The sequence below is a fragment of the Portunus trituberculatus genome, chromosome 31 (assembly GCF_017591435.1).
Source record: "Portunus trituberculatus isolate SZX2019 chromosome 31, ASM1759143v1, whole genome shotgun sequence".
Taxonomy (NCBI): domain Eukaryota; kingdom Metazoa; phylum Arthropoda; class Malacostraca; order Decapoda; family Portunidae; genus Portunus; species Portunus trituberculatus.
The window spans coordinates 266,622-289,121 of NC_059285.1; the positions used below are offsets into that span (position 1 = coordinate 266,622).

General features: G+C 45.2%; 2 protein-coding genes and 1 long non-coding RNA gene across 6 annotated transcripts in view; 1 reads left to right on the plus strand and 2 right to left on the minus strand.

The window, feature by feature from the left end:
- The window catches only part of LOC123511658 (neurotrimin-like), an 18,936-nt gene extending 16,574 nt beyond the window's left edge, over positions 1-2,362 (plus strand). The window contains exons 8-9 of the mRNA XM_045267712.1: positions 67-144; positions 1,126-2,362. Of these exons, the coding sequence (XP_045123647.1) occupies positions 67-144; positions 1,126-1,199 (152 nt within the window). The 3' untranslated portion in view covers positions 1,200-2,362. The remainder of the gene's footprint in view (positions 1-66; positions 145-1,125) is intronic.
- Positions 2,269-22,500, minus strand: part of LOC123511652 — a 94,058-nt gene continuing 73,826 nt past the window's right edge. For 3 of the 4 annotated variants that reach the window (XM_045267695.1, XM_045267698.1, XM_045267696.1), the window contains 8 exons: positions 13,330-13,516; positions 9,771-9,898; positions 9,438-9,532; positions 8,713-8,909; positions 7,635-7,774; positions 6,558-6,681; positions 6,291-6,461; positions 2,269-6,007 (listed from right to left, as the gene is read on the minus strand). In XM_045267695.1, the coding sequence (XP_045123630.1) occupies positions 3,284-6,007; positions 6,291-6,461; positions 6,558-6,681; positions 7,635-7,774; positions 8,713-8,909; positions 9,438-9,532; positions 9,771-9,898; positions 13,330-13,516 (3,766 nt within the window). In that variant the 3' untranslated portion in view covers positions 2,269-3,283. Of the gene's footprint in view, positions 6,008-6,290; positions 6,462-6,557; positions 6,682-7,634; positions 7,775-8,712; positions 8,910-9,437; positions 9,533-9,770; positions 9,899-13,329; positions 13,517-16,087; positions 16,313-22,500 lie in introns of those variants that run through there. The other variant, XM_045267697.1, reaches the window with a different exon arrangement.
- Positions 16,650-20,650, minus strand: LOC123511659. The gene is made up of 2 exons (XR_006676893.1): positions 20,507-20,650; positions 16,650-17,053 (listed from the first exon to the last, which is right to left on the minus strand). It is a non-coding gene; the product is annotated as an uncharacterized LOC123511659 (long non-coding RNA).

The window sequence follows — 22,500 nt, forward strand, 5'->3', positions numbered from 1 at the left end:
AACCCCCACCATTCCCCTCTCTCTCTCTCTCTCTCTCTCATTATTGTCATTCTTCCTTCCCCGCAGAGATTCGGGAGCATATTGTCACGCAGCCCACCAGACCGCCTCGGCCGCCCATGCTCCCCACCCGCCGCGCCCACACAGGTAATAAGGCCCGTACTCAGAAACGCTTTGCTCTATCACCACGACTATTTTCCAAGGCCACAGGGATGACTAGCGGGGTTTTCAAGAGTGTTTCTCCAGTTGATAGCGTAGAAATCCTGCTTCTAGAGACGCAAAAAACACCCTTAAAAACGCTTTATTCTCTCACCGAGACTATTTTCCAAGACCACAGTATGATTAGTCGGGTTTTCAACAGTGTTTTTCCAGTTAATAATGTAGAAATCTTGTCATTCTGCCTCTAGAATGGTAAAAACACCTTAAAACTCTCTGCTGTCTCTCACCACGACTGTTTTCCACAGGGATGATTAGAGGGGTTTTCAAGAATATTTCTCCAGTTGGTATTGTAGAAATCTTGTCACTGCATTTAGAACCATAAAAACACCCTTAAGATGATTTTTTTTTATGAGTTTTCTATTTTGTTTACTGTGTTTCTCTGTGCTCTATTTATTCGTATTTCACTATTTTGTATCCTTCAGTCACTCCTCAAGTAAATACGTAGTTGTCTCATGCCTTCAGTCCTTGCTGTAGATACCTTATCGACTTTAAGCATTACAGCGTCTTTAAGTCATCCACCAACATATGAATTTTCTCTTTGCCTTATCCTATGAAACCGTACTCCTCCAAATTAATGCCTCACCTTTTCTCTGACTCATGCTCGTATTCTCAAACACTCCACTATTTCAAGACTTAATCTAAATTTACACGAGATTTTTAAGGTGTTTTTAAGGTTCTAGAGGCATAGTGACAAGATTTCTACATTATTAGCTGGAGAAACGCTCTTGAAAACCCCGCTAGTCATCTCTGTGGCCTTTGAAAATAGTCGTGGTGAGAGAGCAAAGCGTTTCTGAATATAGATCACAGTAACGTCCTTCAACACCTCCTCCTCCTCCTCCTCCTCCTCCTCCTCCTCGCCATCCTTCAACATAAAAAGTATCCAACTCTATCCTTCGTGAACTGTTGCAGATGTGTTTCACCGTCTCCCGGGGCGTCCCAACACCACCCTGCAGGACTCCCGGGAAGGAAACACTCCAGGCTGAAGACCAACCGCATCCCTGGAGACTGGGGCGGGCCGTCTGGTGGGCAGCATTACCCGGGCATCATCATCCCCACCGCCACCATCGCCACCCACAGGAAAGACGGCAGCTTCCCTGGGAGGATCAACTTCCACCAACGAAGTGGAATCAATGGATCTTCCTCGGCAGGACACTCCCTTCGTGGTGGTATGAAGGGGGTTGGATGCTTCCCCTTGCTTCTCCCTTCAGCCTTCGCCGTGCTGCTGTTGGTGCTGGTACTGAATGAATGGTGAAAGAAAATAGTGAAATGTGATGCCTTCAGTGTCTGGCGTGTGGTGGTGAAGCTGAAACGATGCTATGTGAAGGTTTGTCTCGTTGGTGAGTCTCGTGGAGGTGTTCGAGGAGAGAGTAGAGAGGAGTGGTGGTGTGCTGTACATAAACTATAGTAATGTGCAACTGTGGGCGGAATTAATGAACGGGCGTAGTAAAGTGTAGTGAATTGCAAGGATAAAAGTGCATGACGCGTAATCTAATGTGTTTATGTGTGTGTTTGTGTGTATAGCGTTGATATAAGAGTTTTCATTCCTTCTCTCCCTCGCATGTAATTAAAGCAGTAAGGAGAAGGACTTGGGTGTGTTCTACGTAGTCTTCAGTGTGTACATTGATCAATTCGTGAAGTGATAAAGGAAGGACACTGAAAATTAAGAAATGTAATGAAAGCCATTGAAACACGAAAAAAAGAACAATTAAAAAAATGGGAAATAAGATGGAAAAAAAGAAAATAAGACTGCTGGTTATGTGGTGAAGTGTGTGGCCATATTACTTCCTTGATTTACTGATTCATCTCTTCCATTCACTTTAGAATCAGTTCATAAAAGGTAATCAAATATTTTCGTGTGTGTGTGTGTGTGTGTGTGTGTGTGTGTGTGTGTGTGTGTGTGTGTGTGTGTGTTCTGCAGTTCGCCATACCCATCTTACACAATCTTTGGCATTCTCTGTGGTGAAGTCAATCGTTCATCAAGTCCTCATAGTCACGTCAGCTCATTTCATCCTCACAGACACAGATGGAGGGAAGGAATGGAGAGACACACACTTAAATTCAATTAGCTTTATATTCTCGTCATAAAGTACAGAGGGAATCAGTGTTACAGGAGACTCAGAACAGGATAGAGGGAGAGGGAGAGGAAGAGGGACAGACTTGTGGATATATAACTATGGTACAGGTTTTGGGTTAATTCTTAAAACTACTCCAGAACTCAGGACGGCTTTGAGGGGCTTTAGAATATCAGATAAATTAATGGATGGGGATGAGAGATGGAATTACTACTTTATTAATTGATTTACCTATTTATTTCATTCACTATTATTTTGTTTATTTATTTATTTGCTTTTTAGTTTATTCTGCATGGGTGTTCAAATAGAAAAGTCCTTCCTGTGATGGTTTGGATAGTACTTCAGTGTTCTAGTTCCGTAACCGTGGCGGACGTTGCCCAAAGCCGCCCTGGTCAGCTGGGCTTATAAACATCTCCCACATTTCAACAATATAATACATGTTTGATAAACTCGTATATAAACTCCCGATATGTGTATACAACAAACAACAGCATCGACTACTTCTATGTATACTATGTACACACTCATTATTTCTATGTACACTCTCGCATACACTAACACACATACTAACGTTGTCGCTCAGAGTATTGCACGTGGGGCGGGACGGGACGGGACGGAGCGGGGCGGGACAGGGCAGGGCGGCTCACAATGCGTGTTTCTCACCACAGAGGAAGAAAGATTGGTGTGTTTGTCTAACGTGCTTCGATGTTCAGAGTGTGTGTGTGTGTGTGTGTGTGTGTGTGTGTGTGTGTGTGTGTGAGTGTGAGTGTCCAACGTTCCCTGGCCTTCGTCTTCTAATGTGACGTGTGTAGCATGACATACATGTACAACAATAATGTGCGAAACGTAACGTGTACATATTGTGTTTTTGTTCATTCTTGCAGTGTGTGTGTGTGTGTGTGTGTGTGTGTGTGTGTGTGTGTGTGTGTGTGTCTGTCTGTCAATGGTCGTGGCTTGTGTCGAGGGGAGGAGGGCGTGGTTGTCGCGTCTCAGCATCAGTAGAGTCCTGAGGGCATATCCAGGATGTGCTTGGAGGGCATGGCGGGCGGCACGCCGTTGAGGGTGCTGGCGGGCGTGGCCGTGTAGTCAGGGGTTGGGATGTCGGGGTCGATCTCTCCTTTCCGCCACGCCCCAACGCCTCTCTCTCTGGATCCCCTGCCTCTGGGAGGAGCAAAGTCCCGCCCACTGTAGTCTGCAAAGTCAGGAGGGAGACGTGTGGAGGGCTTGTTCAGCATGAAGTTGGGTCCGTAGTCACTCTCCCTAAAGCCTCCCGGATTCTTGAAGCCATTGAAAGCACTGATTTCCGTGTTTGAATATTTTGAGGACTTGCCGCTGCTACGGCCTTGCTTGGGCTGCTCGGAGTGTGCTCTCGCGGACTGAATCTTGTCCAGGTGCCTCGAGGAAGACCTGTTGTCACCTCCGCGAGGCCTGGAGGCTCGGCGGTTGTCGTCATGACGTGTCGGAGAGCGGCTTTCGTGGCGGCGGCGGCTTCTCTGGCGAATGGGTTTACCTTCCCCGTCTTGCTGAATCTCTGGGTATTTCCACTTGAGCGTCCAGTCGCCGTCTTCACTGTGAGCCTCGAACCACTGGTCCAGGCGATCCTCCATGCTGCGGTTCTTGCGGCGGTTCATCTCTGCCGTAATGAGATCGTTCACCAGATTGCGTCGCTCCACCTCGTGCGGCGTGTACTTGGTGAACATGCGGCCGCTGATGTGCACCTCCCGCTCCTCCAGCGGCACCAGCATGTCCATGGAGCCGCGTCGTCTCGGGGAATACGACCGGTGGCTGTTGTACTCCGCGTTACCCGTCTGAAAACTTTCAGACCTGCGGATTCCCTTCCGTCGCTCCTCCGCGGACTGTCGCTCACTGCTGCCGCGCTCCACAAAAGTCTCGCGGCGTCGCAGGGACTTGTCGGGAAGAACAAAACCAAAGGACTGTGTAGATTCTGTTTCCATAGTGCGAGGACTGCCGGACCGCTGGTGGCGCAGCAGAGTCTCAGTGTCGCTGGTCTCGGCGGGCGTCTCCAGCTCGAGGAAGAGTACCGGGTTACTCGCGGCGCTGCCCGCCTGGGAGTTCCTGGAGCGGTCCCTTGCTGGGAGTTGCGGCACACGAGTGGGCACGATTTCCAGCTCCTCACCAGGCACGTTGTCTGGGCTGGCGCGGTCCTCGAAGTGGTCCCTCAGGGTAGGGTTCTCCTTGACGGTTTCCTGTGATTCCAGGCTGAGAGAAGATTCTGCGCTGCGCAACACGTTCTCGAGGCCTGACATGACGGCCTCTACTTCTCTTTCACTCACTTCTTCGTGAGCATTAGTTTTGCCATTCTCCCGCGTCTCCCGCCTGCTCTGCTGGCGTCGAAGGGGTGCGTTATCTTGTCCTCCCTTCCCTGTGTCATTCACCGCCTCTCCCTGTTCACCCATCATCACCAGGTTCTCGTAGTGACGCACAGACTCACGCACGTTGGGTCCATCGGGCACCGCCTCTTGCTGCCCCTGACTGCCCCGTGTCTCCGCCGAGGTGTGGCTGTTGCCGGAGCCACGGGAGTCCTGAGTGTTGCTCTTGTCAATAAAAATGCGGTCGTTGCCGAGGGTGATCGCTTCATACACCACCACGTCCCGCTCGTAGTCCAGGTCAGTCTCGTCACCGCCGCTGCGGCTCTTGACGCTCGGGGACTCCCGCCGAGGCACGTTCATGTATTCTGGGTCCTTCCGATCCCCTCCTGAAGTGGAGGAGGTGGAGGACGATGACGAGAGGGAAGAAGTTGAGGAAGAGAATGGGCTTGCTGCACCTGAAGGCAGTGGTCTGGAAGACTTTTTCTTGGAGATGGTCGGTGAGGTGGATGGTCCGCCAGGCGGGGATGTGTGGCCGCTCTGTGGTGACTGGCTGTCCGGCCGCCTGTCACTCTGGGTTGGACTGTCAGACTTTCTTCTCTCCCAGTCGTGTCTTCCACCAGAGCTAGTCTGGGGTGGCGTGGGCTGCCTCTGGCGGCTACTTGATCTGGAAGGTCTCTTTGGGTCCTTGGGTTGCTGTCCTCCACGGGGTGATCTGCTCCTCTCCTTCTGTGTCGCCGCGTCAGAAGTGAACGGCTTTTTTTCGCTGCGGAAGGTCATTTCGATGTGCATGGGTGGCATGACCTCGTTAAACCTGTCTCCACTGACTGACCGCCGCTTTTCCTGATCCGAGACAGGCGATACACTGGTCGGAATCGCTCCTTCGATCCTTGGATCGTCCCTTACTGGTGACGCAGCAACACTCCTGAGCGGCGACACGAGGCGGGGGTCCGGGGTGGAGGACGAAGACGATGACTGATGCCTACTACGGCTGGGGAGTGACGGGCCGCTGGAGGAGGATGCAGGCCTGGCGGGGGCGACGGTGAGATCTGAGGCGACGGAGGAAACACTGCTGGCGGTGTCGATAGGAGGCAGGGACAAGGGCTCCATTATGGGTGTCACGGAGCGCTGTCCAGCTTTGGTGAAAATGACGGAATCAGTCTCTGTGACACCGCTGCGGTTGTCGCCGTTGCGAGAAGGAGAGTCCGAGTTGCGGCGAGACACGATGTTCCTGAAGGTGTTGAGGGAGGAGAGATCGGAGTCGCTTACGGAGGGAACCGGGGAGGGCGGTGCCTGAAGACCGTTGCTCTCCAGGCGACGCTTGAGAGCGGCGTAGCGCTCCTCCACCTCACTGCCCACCGTCTTCAGTAGCACGTTCTCCTCCAAGAGTTTCTGAGAAGGAGGGGAAGTGTTAGGGATCGGCTGTTCTCTTACTACTACTACTATGACCTTACTCTGGAACTCCATACCTGCTTCTGTATTTCCATCTTCTTACGACTTAACTTCTTTTAAAAGGGAGGTTTCAAGATATTTGTACCAGACTTTTGGCTAACTTTATCTGATCTCTAAGGGAACTGGCATTCAAGTGAACCCTTCACATTCCCTGTCAGACTTTAGCACTCCCTCCCAAACCTTATTTCTTTACTACCCGGCCTCTCCCCTCCGTCATCCTCACCATGTTTGCCTCACGCAGCTTCTGTAGCTCCTCCTGAAGGGTGGTGTTGGAATTCTTAAGACCTTTAAGCTCCCTATCAAAGGCCGTCACATCCACGTAGCCTTCTGCCCACCGACCGAGTTCCGCGCCTGCCAACTGCTGGAGGTGGTCCGACCCGCTGCGTTCGATCACCTACGACACGTTCAAGAGTGAGTGAGTGAACTGAGCAAATGTGCAGAAAAGAGAGATGTCAGAAGGTGTGTAGACAGATAGACAGGCTGATAATACCTTCTTGAGAGCTGCAGGATCAAAACCCGCCTCCGTCAGCTCCTCCTGCAGGTACACTCGTTCCCTCAGTGTGGCAGTGGAGGCAAGCAGGGCGTTCACGAATCTCAGCCCCCACACCTGGAAACTGAGGCAAGCATATGTGTTAGTGTGTGGTGTGTAACTTTGATGTTTTATGTACGTGTGTGTTGCCAAACCATAACTGCTTTGTGTTCTTGAGCCATGAGTGTGTCACTTAAGCGTTGCTGGTGATAAATATTGTTTCTCTTGTGTTAAGAATGACGTGGCGTGCTGTTTTGTCGTTACATAATGTGTATATCACCTGAGATGCTTGGGAAGAGAAAAGCCACGTGTTTAGTGTGAGCTAAGATTACTTATCAATAAACCATCAGATGTGCTGAGTGGGGAACCGTTATCACTGTCATTATTGTCATTATCCACTAATGTTACCCTTTCCTGATCTCATGATTAGTTAGACCTACACAATTAGATACGTATCTTCATGGATGTCACCTGTTCAGTTAAGTAATAGATATGGCCTAATTTATCTTTAATTGAACTTTGTTGCTCAGTTAAAAATCAAGTCAGCTGTGATGGCTTACTTATACGTTTGCAATATGATACACCTTTTACAGCAACCCAGTGGCTGATTAGCAATGAGATCATATCATGTACTGTACCTTCAAAAGAAGTTACTAAAGTTTGCTAGGATGGGTTCATATATGTGATGATGAGGCAATGAGTATTGTGCATTATTATTGGAAAAAAATAACCAATAGAACGGAACTTATCACCTCCGTGGCCCTTGAAAATAGTGTTTACGAGACTCCAAATCCCTTTTTTAGAATAATCTATGATAATTTTCAAGGATGACTCTTGAGATGATTTAACAGACATTCTGCATCACACAAAGAAAATAAACACTGGCCTTTGTGAATGGCGCTAGTGAGAGACCAAAGCCCTTCCAAATACTGCCCTTGCCCACCCTACCCCCGAAGTGACGCCTTACCTGGGATGAGGGTGGGAGAGCATCGCCTTACCCTGGAAAGCATCACCTTATCTGGGAGAGCAACGCCTTACCTGGGATGAGGGTGGGAGAGCATCATTGACACCAGGAACTTGCACTTGACCGGCTCAGCGAAACGAAGACGTAGTGTTGCCAGCGCCTCCACCACCTGTCTGTGTCCGTTAGGAGAGGTCATGCACGCCTTCGTCAGGAGCTGTGAAGGTTAGATTAGGTTAGGCTAGGTTAGATAGGTTAGGTTAGGTAAGGTAGGTTAAGTTGAATGAGTGATTGATGAGTGACTGACTGACTGATTGACTGACTGACTTACTGACTGAGTGAGTGAGTGAGAGAGTGACTGACTGACTGATTAACTGATTGGCTGATGAACTGACTCACTGACTGACTGGCTGACTGACGGACGGACGGACTGACGGACTGACCACCTGACTGACTAACTGACTGATTGAATGACTGACGGACTGACTGACTTGACTGACTGACTGACTGGTTGACTGATTAACAGACTGATTAACTGACTGACTGACTTACTGACTGACGGCTGATTGACTGACTGACTGATTCAGGGTTCATAGAGACTAATAATAACGATAATAATGACGGTGACGATAATGATGATGGTGTAATGGTAAATTTGCTCCTAAGACAATAAGCTTCTACACACACACACACACACACACACACACCGCGTAGTGTAGTGGTTAGCACGCTCGACTCACAATCGAGAGGGCCTGGTTCGAGTCCCGGCGCGGCGAGGCAACTGGGCAAGCCTCTTAATGTGTGGCCCCTGTTCACCTAGCAGTAAATAGGTACGGGATGTAACTCGAGGGGTATTGGCATCGCTTTCCCGGTGTGTGTTGTGTGTTGATGTGGTCTCAGTCCTACCCGAAGATCGGTCTATGAGCTCTGAGTTCGCTCCGTAATGGGGAAGACTGGCTGAGTGACCAGCAGGCGACCGAGGAGATGAATTATACACACACACACACACACACACACACACACACACACACACACACACAGAGAGAGAGAGAGAGAGAATCACACACACACACACACACACACACAGAGAGAGAGAGAGAGAGAGAGAGAGAGAGAGAGAGAGAGAGAGAGAGAGAACCACACACACACACACACCTGGAGAGCCAAGGTCCTGCTCCTGGCCAGGTTGCTCATGGTGGCCACTGCGAGGGTGTACAGGCCGGGCGGGTAGTGGGCCAGGCGAGGGGCGGCCTCGGGGCACCGCAGGCAGTAACGCAGGCAACCCAGAATCTCGTGCTCATCAACTAGGGCGCGGCGTAGTGCTGCCTGCTGTTCCCTGCTGCTGCCCGAGCCTGGTGGTGGTAGTAGTAGTAGTAGTAGTGGTAGTAGTAGTGGTAGTGGTAGTAGAAGGGGGAGGAAGAGGAGGAGGAATAGGAGAAGGAAGTGTAGTAGTAGTAGTAGTAGTAGTAGTAGTAGTAGTAGTAGTAGTAGTAGTAGTAGTACTAATAGTGATAGTAGTGATAGTGGTAGTAGGTAGTGGTAGTAGTAGTAGTAGTAAAAGTAGTAGTATTAGTATTAGTAGTAGTAGTAGTAGTAGTAGTAGTAGTAGTAGTAGTAGTAGTAGTAGTAGTAGTAGTAGTAGTAGTAGTAGTAGTAGGAATATTAATAGGAGGAGGAGAAGAGTAATTTTAACGGATTATAACATAAGGAATTGGAGGCTTTCAAAGATATTTCCATAGTTTTATCTGTATTTTAGTGGAGGGGAAAAACAGTCTCAGAAAGGTGACTACTACTGCCAGTCCTCACAAGCAGCCAGCGTGTTTCAAGGTACGGACTCCAATGGTAAGTCTGAAACAGAGTACGTGTGTATGTATGCTCACCATTCAGGTCAGTCTGGGCCAGCTGGACCATCTTGAGCACGTCCAGCAGCAGACTCACGCCGTCATGGGGATCACGCACCAACTCCTTCACGAAGCTGTGTATGAGAGAGAGAGAGAGAGAGAGGTCATTGATTACTCTATCTACAACATAACATGATTAAAAAAACATGTCCAAACACCAAAGCAAGTTAAAAAAGGATGAAAAGCAATTAAACCATAATAAATTCCCACTATGATGATAATAATAATAATAATAATAATAATAATAATAATAATAATAATAATAATAATAATAATAATAATAATAACAATAATTTCCCAGTGGCCCCTCACCTGAGATATGACATTTTGAGGTCCTCTCGTAGCTTCTTGAGTAGCTCCGGCAGGGAACTGAACTGCTTGAGGGACATTTCCTGAGGTAGGTCTCGCCCCACGCCTTTCTCTTTTTCCCTTCCCCGCCCCTGAGGGAGACAAAAGCAGGTTGGGTAAGGAGAACGCCTGTAATGAATCTCTCTCTCTCTCTCTCTCTCTCTCTCTCTCTCTCTCTCTGTAAATGTTGTGCAAGTGATAGTATACATGATAATTACTCTAACTTATCAAGATTAACCAGACACTAACTTAGCTTGCCGTGATTATTAAAGAACTGAGTATCTAAGAAAACAGTAGCCTAGCATAATATTTGTTTGCTTATATAAGAGCAGAAACACTGCATGGCCCTTCTTGTCCTTTTAAAAGAGAGCACAGTATGGCAGTAGTTTGTTTATCATCTCCCATTAAGAGAAACAGTACTACAACAGAGTATTTATTTACATATCGAGAAAACAGGAGACTATATCAATATTTTCCTCGTATAGCAGATACTGGTAAACTTTGGAAGTCCCGGCCTGCTTCTGTGTTTCCAACTTCCTATGACGACTTCATTTTAAGAGGGAGGTTTCAAGAGATTTATCCCTTTCCTTTTGGTGAACTCTTTCTGGCCTGTAAGGGAACTGGCAACTAAGTGAGCTTTTTTGTTGTTATTGTTGTTGTTACCATTGGTCAGCTTTCTCCTCTTACATAAAAAGTATTAATATAGCGTGAGGTTTAACAACAAACTCTCTCTCTCTCTCTCTCTCTCTCTCTTTGCATGTGTTTTGAAGCCGCGCATAACGCAAAATGATTTTCAGTTTTCTAGGAACGAAAGTGAAAATCTTGGAATTTCTCAGACTTTATAGAATCAGAGGTTGCCACACCAGTTTTGAAACAGCAAGATGTTCACTAGAGTCATCATCCGTGCGAACACAATCATGCAGGTTTCCTCACATGGCGATGGACAAGGTATTAGCGGCATTGGTGTAGTGTAGTCCAAACATTGATCTGGGAGGAAAATTATGGTTTGGAAAGTATTACATAACCGTGGAAAACAAAAATAGTTCTATGTTCGCTAAAGACAAAGTGGATAGCAAATTGACAGTGTCCGATTCCTGTTTCCTTTCTTTTAACTAATTTGAAAAAGTAAGTAACAGCAACACGGTATATCTTGAGCAACTAAAAAGAATAAAAAAATATATATTGATTAATATTTAGAAGCTATATTTCATCAATGACTTGAATTATTCTTTTCTATATGGATCGAAGTCAGAAGAACTGGCTGTTGGCGGAAAGTAGGGCTTATGTAGTGACGATCATGGGAGGGTTAACTTTTTTCCTCTCAGCGTGTTATTTCAAGTGTGTCAACGCTATTCCTTGAAGTGCACGTTCCTTTAGTTATAGTGAAGTGTTACAAGTGCGTAAAAGTGTGAGGCAGTGAAAGAAAATGGCAAAAACACGTCAAGGAATGAAGGTGTTGCAAGCCAGCCTATGTGATTTTCCCTCCACCCGCAGCGCTCCAAGTCTTCAGGCAGCGGTAAGTTGTCATTGTATTATTACTGGTGAGGAGTGGCCATGCTAATCTTCCTTTTGTGTTTGCGTGGAGAGCTGGTCAAGAAATGGAAGGTGGAGGAATGATAAATGTTGATGAACGAGATAGCTAAGGTTGGAAAGACCAGTTTGTGATAGTTTTTTTCTTTTTTCCGCCCACCGCCGCGGAGGAATAAGTGTCTGTGTGTGTGTATGTGTATGTGTGTGTTCATCGAGTTGTAGTGAGAAGATATGACCATGCTAGCCTTCCTTTGTGTGTATGTGAAGAGCTGGTCAAGAAATGGAAGGTGGAGGAATGATGAAGGAATGATGGCCAGTTTGTTAGTTTTTCCCGTCCACCGCCGTGGAGGAGGAACAAGTGTGTGTGTGTGTGTGTGTGTTCTATCGAGTTGTAGTGATAAGACAAGTTTGTTTCGTGATATCTGATTCTTCTTTCCGTAGTCGTCCTGAAAGATTTCCCTTTCCCAAAAAGACGGAATATGTACAGCCTAGTTCGATTCGCGTAGTATGCTAGGCTATATATAGGCTACTAGTAGGTTACCACTTACTTCACTTTCAGAATTTACCTATCCTGTGCCAGAGTGAATATCCAAACTTCAAAAACCATCTGTCGTTATTAAGAATAGTATTTGTGCAGAAGTAATAGTAGTAGTGAATGAGTACGGAAACTATTATGAAGTTGATGATAGTTTGTACAAATACTACTTGAGTCACGATACTGAGAGGACTAAATCTGACCTCTTCATGGCCACGCACAGCTACAGGTTACATGCTAAACACCTTAGCAAAAGCAACACTAACCGTGCATTACAAAACCAAAGAACTCCTGCCAAACAAAGCCATGTACCTTGCAAACGACTATTTATTTTATGCAAGAAGGGACGCGAACCAGGGTAACAAAAAAATAGAAAGGGCCCACTTGATTGCCAGTTCCCTTAAAGATATGGGTTATATGGAACACTAACTAAGGTGTCATGAACTCAGAGAATCACATTTTTCATCATTTTATTACCGTGATTAAATGTAAGAATGCTTGTATGAATATCTTTATGACCATATCATGCCACGATTACCATTGCTGAGGTTTATGCGACTAGCAGTAGCACCAACAGTAGTAGTAGTAGTAGTAGTAGTAGTAGTAGTAGTAGTAGTAGTAGTAGTAGTAATAGTAGCAGTAGTAGTAGTAACAGCAGTAGTAGTAGTAGTAGTAGTAGTAGTAGTAGTAGTAGTAGTTGTAGTAATGATAATAATAGTTGTAAGGGCAGGAGGAAGAGGATAAAAAGGAAGAATATCCTAATTTTACATAATAGAAAGCTAGCAAGCAAACCGTGCCATGCCCAAGAGAGAGAGAGAGAGAGAGAGAGAGGTGGTGTGGGAGCAGGCAGGGGGTGCTTAAGTAGTACAGGAGGTGACCTAGTACTTTTTTCCCTGTTGCTCCTCCAGTTCACCCAAGGCTATGGTTTGAGAGTCAAGCTACACTCAACCTAAATATAATCACATCGTCATTTCCTCCTCTTCCATCCAGCTTTACTGATTTTTTTTTTCTTGCTACGAACGAAAAAGATACCCATTTTTATTATTTCTTTCTTCATACCTGTTGCTTAATTGGGTTAATGTATGTGTTAGTAATTGTTTATTCTTCAATTATCAGCAGTGTAAGGAAATATGAAGGCCTAACTATGAAATCCTATAGTCTGGCATGTAAAGCCACGTTTTCTCTCGGGGCAAGAAATCGTTTCCATGACGACCAACAGATGGGAGAGGCGTGTCTGGCTCTCTCTCTCTCTCTCTCTCTCTCTCTCTCTCTCTCTCTCTCAACAAACTTCCTCATCCTCCTCTTCCTTCTGCCTTCAGTGTACCCAAATACCTCCTCCTCCTCTTCCTCTTTTTCCTCATCCTCCTCTTCCTTCTGCTTTCAATGTACCCAAATACCTCCTCCTCCTCCTCCTCCTCCTCCTCCTCCTCCTCCTCCTCCTCCTCCTCCAGCACTCACCTTCCTCTCCCTGGGCACATCGGGCGCGTACATATTCGTCATGCGGGCGTACTTGGTGAGGCCGAGGGCGTAGTCTTCCGGGTTGAACATGGGCGGCCTGAGGTGCGGGGCAGGGTGGGCGGCTCCATCCTCCACCTCCACCGCGCCCTCGTCCTCAGACACGCGCAACTCCACCTCGTCCTCCACACTGGGGAAGAAAAGGGTTGACATTAGGAAGGGTCTGTGGAGGTCAGAAAATTAATGGTCCAAAGCCTTCACTATTTTAATCCCTCACATAAGTTTCTGAAGCTGTATGAAATCACCAAATAGTAACCAGAATGAATATGGAGACTCATGTATTCTAGGACATTTTAAGACAGCTTGGCATATTATTTTGGTATTTTAAGACGGTATGGCATGTTTTTAGGACATTTTAAGACAGCTTGGCATAATATTTTGGTATTTTAAGAGTTTGGCATGTTTTTAGGACATTTTAAGACAGCTTGGCATGTTATTAGGACATTTCAAGACAATTTGACTATGATAAGACCATTTTATTGGCACTAGGAAGAGTCTATGGAGGTCAGAAGATTAATGGTAAAGAGCCTTCACAATTTTAATGCCCCACATGAGTTTCTGAAGCTGTATAAAATCACCAAATAGTAACCAGAATGAATGTGGAGACGCGTCATGGTACTGAAGGGATTAAGTGAAGTGTTTGCCTGTTTTTTATTGATTATACATTAATTATTTAGTTATTTTTGTCTTATTGGTGTATTTATTTATTTATTTATGCATATTTGTAAAGGAAGGTGAACTAAACTAGACTTGGAAATATTATATGGATGAATGAATGAATGGCTGCAGTATGTAAAAGGAATCTCTCTCTCTCTCTCTCTCTCTCTCTCTCTCTCTCTCTCTCTCTCTCTCTCTCTCTCTCTCTCTCTCTCTCTCTCTCTCTCTCTCTCTCTATATATATATATATATATATATATATATATATATATATATATATAATTCTGTTATATTCTTCATATATAATGGGACACATAATTTAGGTGTAAGTGTCAGAGAGAGAGAGAGAGAGAGAGAGAGAGAGAGAGAGAGAGTGTTTGGTTAAGTGTGACGGAGGTAGTTCAATGTACTGTACTGGCAGTGATTGCTTTTTCTCCCTCCTCCTCCTCCTCCTCCTCCTCCTCCTCCTCCTCTGCCCAGCCAGTTCTCTTCCGCATCACCTTCCCAGTCTTCTTTATTCTTCCTTTACATTCCTTATGACCATTCATTTCTTTAACGCTCCTCCTCCTCCTCCTCCTCCTCCTCCTCCTCCTCCTCCTCCTCCTCCTCCTCCTCCTCCTCCTCCTCCTCCTCCTCCTCCTCCTCCTTTTTCACTTTCCATACTACTACTACTACTACTACTACTACTACTACTACTACTACTACTACTACTACTACTACTACCCCCCAACACCACCACCACCATCACCACCACCACCACCACCACCAACGCCGCCTTTACTCCTCTAATGACAAACCAACACACTGGAAGCGACAGATGCGACAAAAGACAGACAAACAGACAGACAGACAGACAGACAGACATGGACATATATATAATCCACACATCATTACAGTTACCAGTTTAAGAGAAGGAAAGCAGGAAGGAAGGAAGGAAGGAAGAAGAAGAAGTCCATTTGTTGTTATTATTATATATCATTACGAGTGGCAATATAGTGCTGATCTCTTCTTCCTTGACATGTGGAGGGCAGAACAGAACAGCAGCCGGGAAGTGGATAAGAACGTCAGGTGAATGAAGGAAGGGATGGACGTGTATGTGTGTGTACGTGTGTGTGTACGTGTGGGGCCACATTCCACCAGCTTCCCTCCTCTTCTTTCTTTTCATTCCCTGCGTTCTTTTTCTTGTTCTTGTTCCTCGTGTTTGTCTTTGGCTTCCTTCACCTCCTCCTTTTACTCTTTCTCTTTCTCCGTCTTTTTCTTCCTCCTCCTCCTCCTCCTCCTCCTCCTCCTCCTCCTCCTCCTCCTCCTCCTCCTCCCCCTCTTTCTCCTCCCCCTCCTCCTCCTTCCTCCTCCTCTTTCTCATTTTCTGTTAGTCCTCCAAATAGTCATGTGCACACTCATTCTTCATCCCCTTCTTTTGTCTTTATTTACTTCCTCCTCCTCCTCCTCCTCCTCCTCCTCCTCCTCCTCCTCCTCCTCCTCCTCCTCCCTCCTCCTCCTCCTCCTCCTCCTCCTCCTCCTCCTCCTCCTCTTCTTCTTCTTTACAGTAACAGTAGAAATCTGGAATTGTCTTCTCAAACAGGTAACACTGCTGTGAGCTAATGCACCTCGTTTTTGCATGTGCCTCCTTTTCCTCCTGCTCCTCCTCCACCTCCTCCTCCTCCTCCTCCTCCTCCTCCTCCTCCTCCTCCTCCTCCTCCTCCTCCTCCTCCTCCTCCTCCTCCTCCTCCTCCTCCTCCTTCTTTACATCTTGTGCATGTGATATTTTGTCAGCATTATTATTATTATTATGTGTGTGTGTGTGTGTGTGTGTGTGTGTGTGTGTGTGTGTGTGTGTGTGTGTGTGTGTGTGTGTGTGTCTACTAGTATTACTGTACCCCTATTATTATTATTATTATTATTATTATTATTATTATTTGTATTACTTTTTTATCATTTTTTATGTTTACTAATATACAAAAGCTTTTATTAACCTGATCTAAGCTAACTTGACCTGACCTTGCCCTTGACCTGAACTGACCTTGAGGGCCTGCTCGATACTCACCGCCTCGTGACCCTCCTCGTGATTCTGACCTCCTCGGGTGGAAGGTACATGATGATGCGACAGTAATCCCTGAACTTCATGGTGACCTCGTTTGGCTGACCTTTATGATCTTTCTGACCTCTGACCCTTTTTGAGTCTTTTCTGTTTCTTTTTTCTTTTTAAAATTTTCCTTCTTCGTCTTTTTCTTCTTTTATTTTTTTTTCTATCAAAGTTATCCTGTTTTGTTGATTTTTCTCATTTTTGCTTTATATATTTTTTTTTATTTTTATTTTTTTTACTTTTCTGACATTTTTTACGTCTTCTCTGAGTCTTCTTTTTTTCTTCTCTTTTCTCTTTTTTTTCTATCAGTTATCCTGTTTCGTTAATTTTCCTAATTTTCTCCTTCATATTTTTCAGTTTTATGACCTTTTTCACCTTTTTCCGTATTTTTCTCTCTTCTTTAAATTCCCGTTTCTTCGTTTTTTTTCCTTCTTTTCTTTTTTCCTATCAAAGTTCTCCTGTTCCATTTACTTCCCTCATTTTTTTATTTCATATTTTTTTTCACTTTTATCTCAATTAATTATCTCTCTCTCTCTCTCTCTCTCTCTCTCTCTCTCTCTCTCTCTCTCTCTCTCTCTCTCTCTCTCTCTCTCTCTCTCTCTTCATCTATTTCATTCCCTCTTCTTTTCGTTTTCGTCACAAGTTATCGTCTTCTGTTGCCCTTTCTCGTTTTTTCTCATCCTTTCTTGGATTACTTATCTCTTATCTCTTGCTTTCTTTCCTCTCTATCTCTCTCTCTTTCTCTCTTTTTCACTATTCACTTAATCTTTTCTTTCTTCCGTGGCATTTTCTTTTCAATTTCATAGTTTGTCTTCATATTTTTGGTCAATTTGTTCTTTATTGCCTTCTTATTGCTTTCTTTACTTCCTGTATAGTTCTTTCTGATTAACTTGCCATTATTACTTCACTGTGTTATTCTGCGTTATTCTGCTTCCATTAGTTCTTATATAATGCTTTCTCACTTACTTGCCATTATGCTACTGTGTTATTCTGTGTTATTCTGTGTTATGCTGCGTTATTCTGTGTTATTCTGTGTTATTCTGTGTTATTCTTCGTTATTCTGTGTTATTATGTGTTATTCTGTGTTATTCTTCGTTATTCTGTGTTATTCTGTGTTATTCTGCCTCCCTTACTTCCTGTGCAATTCTTCTCATTATCTCGCCATTAGTTCACTGCGGTGCCAATTTATTTCTGTTTTGTTAATTCAGTAGCTGATGAGAATTTTGACATTGTTATTATTCTCTTTTCGTAATTGTATATATTTAGGATTTATTTCACCTGTTTCCTGTTACAGCTGCCTTCTTCCTATAATTTGTGGGGATAATTCTCTCTCTCTCTCTCTCTCTCTCTCTCTCTCTCTCTCTCTCTCTCTCTCTCTCTCTCTCTCTCTCTCACACACACACACACACACACACACACACACACACACACACACACACACACACACACACACACACACACCCTAACGTAACTTTGTCAGATGTTAAGCGAATTTAAAACCAGATTTCTTGTTATGATATAGAACCAGTTACAGCTCTCTCTCTCTCTCTCTCTCTCTCTCTCTCTCTCTCTCTCTCTCTCTCTCTCTCTCTCTCTCTCTCTCTCTCTCTCTCTCTCTCTCTCTCTCTCTCTCATGACAAAGAATTGAAAACTTATTCAAAAGAACAAATTATTAAATATTTTGGAGGTGGAGGTGGAGCAGGAGGAGGAGGAGGAGGAGAGGAAGAGGAGGAAGGGAGGAGGAGGAGGAGGAGGAAGAAGAGGAGGAGATGCGTATGTTTATCTGGTCACTGGTTCACTTACGGTCTTAAAACAGGTTTGGGTTACGGTTTAGTTCAGTTTTTTTCCTCTCTCTCTCTCTCTCTCTCTCTCTCTCTCTCTCTCTCTCTCTCTCTCTCTCTCTCTCTCTCTCTCTCTCTCTCTTAGTTTTTCCTTGTTCTCATTGTGTTTTTAATTTTCTTTCATAATTAATGCGTCGTGTGTGTGTGTGTGTGTGTGTGTGTGTGTGTGTGTGTGTGTGTGTGTGTGTGTGTGTGTGTGTGTGTGTGTGTTTGAAATAACTGTTTTTTTTGACAATACGAATTAACCTTGCTTGGACGCGCAGACACACACACACACACACACACACACACACACACACACACACACACACACACACACACACACGCGCGCGGTAGCTCAGTGGTTAGAGCGCTGGCTTCACAAGCCAGAGGACCGGGGTTCGATTTCCCGGCCGGGTGGAGATATTTGGGTGTGTCTCCTTTACGTGTAGCCCCTGTTCACCTAGCAGTGAGTAGGTACGGGATGTAAATCGAGGAGTTGTGACCTTGTTGTCCCGGTGTGTGGCGTGTGCCTGGTCTCAGGCCTATCCGAAGATCGGAAATAATGAGCTCTGAGCTCGTTTCGTAGGGTAACGTCTGGCTGTCTCGTCAGAGACTGCAGCAGATCAAACAGTGAAACACACACACACACACACTCTCTCTCTCTCTCTCTCTCTCTCTCTCTCTCTCTCTCTCTCGGTATTTAAATATCTACACATTATCGATTTTTTCATAGGGGAGACCAGGGTGTAAAACTCGAACCACTTCCTCCTCCTCCTCCTCCTGACCTCCTCCTCCTCCTCCTCCTCCTCCTCCTCCTCCTCCTCCTCCTCCTCCTCCTCCTCCTCCTCCTCCTCCTCCTCCTCCTCCTCCTCCTCCTCCTCCTCCTCCTCCTCCTCCTCCTCCTCCTCCTCCTCCTCCTCCTCCTCCTCCTCCTCCTCCTTCCATCACACATGATTGCCTCAGGAAGTAAGTTAATGAAGCCAAACAAAAAAGTTGCTCTCTCTCTTTTCTCTTTCTTTCTCTCTTTAAATTTCTTTCCTCTAATTTTCTTTTTTTCTCACACACTTTCTTGCTTCATTTCTCATACATTTACTTCTTTTCTTTCTTTTTTCTTCCTCTTTCTCTTTTTTCTCCTCATTTCCTTCCTTCTCTCTCTCTCTCTCTCTCTCTCTCTCTCTCTCTCTCTCTCTCTCTCTCTCTCTCTCTCTCTCTCTCTCTCTCTCTCTCTCTCTCTCTCACATTACTTGATTTAGATAGAAGAAAGAAGGAAAAGAAAAAAATTATGAGAAAAAAGGAGGAAGAAAATGAAGCAGAGAGAGAGAGAGAGAGAGAGAGAGAGAGAGAACTGGCGGTAAATATAGGGGTGTTGGAGGAAGAGGAAGAGGAAGAGGAGAAAAACAAATAAAAAAATGGGAAACGAGGAACGGGAGGAAAAGAAAATGGTTCGAGATAATGAATATATAAAGAAGAGGAAGGAGGAGGACGAGGAGGAGGAGAAGGAGGAGGAAGACGAGGAGGCGATTTAACGGAGAGAGAGAGAGAGAGAGAGAGAGAGAGAGAGAGAGTAGAGGTAGTGGCAGCCTGCAGGTGACAGCGGTTCATTGTCACCTTCCTCCAATGTTACCTGCTTATCTCTCTCTCTCTCTCTCTCTCTCTCTCTCTCTCTCTCTCTCTCTCTCTCTCTCTCTCTCTCTCTCTCTCTCTCTCTCTCTCTCTCTCTCTCTCTCTCTCTCTACATACTTCTCCTCTCTCTCTCTTCCACCACACCTGTCTCTCAATATTTTCACCTGCCAATTTGCTAATTTGCTCTCTCTCTCTCTCTCTCTCTCTCTCTCTCTCTCTCTCTCTCTCTCTCTCTCTCTCTCTCTCTCTCTCTCTCTCGTTACGTAATTTTTGTTATTTTGTTACTTTTTTATAATTTTTTGGGTCTTTGCAGTTTTTATTTATTTTGTATTTTTTTTCTTTATTAACTGTCCGTGATTATTAGTGCTGGTGTCTTTTTCTACTACTACTACTACTACTACTACTACTACTACTACTACTACTACTATTATTTTTTGTCAGTATTTTTGTTATTATTATTATTATTTTTAGTTTATGTTTTATGTTGTTATTGGAATCGTTTCATCATTATTACTAAGATTATTGTTGTTGTTTTTACTGCTTTTGTTATTATTGTTTTCATTGTTGTTGTCACTGTTGGTGAGGATATTGTCGTCAAGATGTCCACCACAGTCACCATCATCATCACCATCATCATCACCATTACAGTCACAGTCACCATCACCATCACCACCACAGTCACTACCATCACCATCACAATCACCATCATCATCACCATTACAGTCATCACCACCATCACCATCACAGTCACTATCATCATCACAGTCATCATCACCATCACCATCACAGTCACCATCATCATCACCATCACCACCACCATCACCATCACCACCACAGTTACCATCACCATCACGGTCACCACCACCATCACAGTCACTATCACCACAAGGGGCTTCACAATCACCACTACCACCACCATCACCACCATCACCACCTTCACCACCGCCACCGTCACCAACCAACTCTGAACACACACTGAATACCCAGCGAGCAGAATCACTCCTCCTCCTCCTCCTCCTCCTCCTCCTCCTCAGGGCACAGCGTTCACCTCTCCCTGCGGCGCCTCCCCACCAGTTTGTACGCGAGTGTTGACCCCTCTACCACTTCCTCCTCCTCCTCCTCCTCCTCCTCCTCCTCCTCCTCCTCCTCCTCCTCCTGCTCCTCCTGCAGGGATAACGGGTAAGGAGAAGAGTTAAGCCTGTCTTTATCTTCCATGGTGTTTGGTATTCTTAGGTTGGGTTACGTTAGGTTGGGTTAGGATGGGATGGGTTAGGTTAGGTTAGGTTAGGTTGGGTTGGATTAGGTTACATTAGGTTAGGTTTGGTTGGGTTGGGTTAGGTTTGGTTGAGTTGGGTGGGGTTAGGTTAGGTTAGGTTAGGTTAAGGATAGGTTAGGTTAGGTTGGGTTTGGTTAGATTAGGTTAGGTTAGGTTAGGTTTGAATGGGTTGGGTTAGGTTAGGTTAGGTTTGAATGGGTTGGGTTAGGTTAGGTTAGGTTTGAATGGGTTGGGTTGGGTTAGGTTAGGTTAGGTTTGAATGGGTTGGGTTGGGTTAGGTTAGGACGACAGCAAGCAGGTGTCAGGGGAGATGGATGACTGCTGGACTGACTGTGACTGGCTGACTGATTGATTAGCTATATGATTGACTGGCTTTGTGACTGACTGACTGGGTAACTGACTCCTTTGTTTGGTGTATTATTAAGTTTTGTTCATTTTTCATTTATTTCCTCTATTATATTGGTTAGGTTAGGGATTAAGTAACTGATTGATTAAATAGCTGGTATACTCCTTGTTTTGTTTGGTTATCTATTTATTCTGTTTATTACATTGGTTAGGTTAGGTTAGGTCAGGTTAGGTTAGGTTAGGGATTAAATAACGAACTGACTGACTGATTGGTTAGATGATCGACTCCTTAATTGGTTCAGGATTGACTAATTGACTGGATTGGTGTGTGTGTTTTATATCTTATTTTATTTATTTATTTTTTTTTCTTAGTGAGAATCGAGGTGGAGTGATTGACAGGAGAGACGACTGTTTGTTTTGGAAATGGTTTAGTGACTGACTGACTAACTGACTGACTGGATATTATCACTCACTGGGTAGCTCTGTGACTGGTTAACTGGCTGGAAATACACTAAACTATTTTCTTCGTTTGAGTGACTGACTGACTGATTGACTTGGCTGATTAAGTAAAAATAAGAGTGATGGATGAGTGGACGGAAGAAATGAATGAATGAAGGAAGGAAGGAAGGAAAGAGATAGAAAGCAATAGATATATACAAGAGGGACTGATGGACTGACAAAGAAAGAGTGTGTGTCTGATTGTCTTTCCTTTCGATTGTGTATGAGATTCCCGTGTTTTTATATAATTTGCGCGTTTCCAGATTTGCTTTATCTATTTCTCACCTAATAAAGAATACCAGTGTGTCTGTGAAGGAGGTTGACACAGGCAGCAGGTTGTGGCGACTGACTGGGAAGATTAGTAGGTTGGCTGCGTGGGAATACATAATCTTGGTGACTGGTGACTGGTGGAGGTGGAGGTAGGGGGGAGGATGACCTAAGTGGTGTTTGAGTGTGGAAACTGTGGCGGGAATTATATTGTAACGAGTGAGAAATGTGGCGTGGGAGGAGCCGTGAGGTTTGTGTGTGTGTGTGTGTGTGTGTGTGTGTGTGTGTGTGTGTGTGTGTGTGTGTGTGTGTGTGTGTGTGTGTGTGTGTGTGTGTGTGTCTGTCTGTCTGTCTGTCTGTCTGTCTGTCTGTCTGTCTGTCTGTCTGTGTCTGTCTGTCTGTCTGTCTCTCTCTCTCTCTCTCTCTCTCTCTCTCTCTCTCTCTCTCTCTCTCTCTCTCTCTCTCTCTCTCTCTCTCTCTCTCTCTCTCTCTCTGTGTGTGTGTGTGTGTGTGTGTGTGTGTGTGTGTGTGTGTGTGTGTGT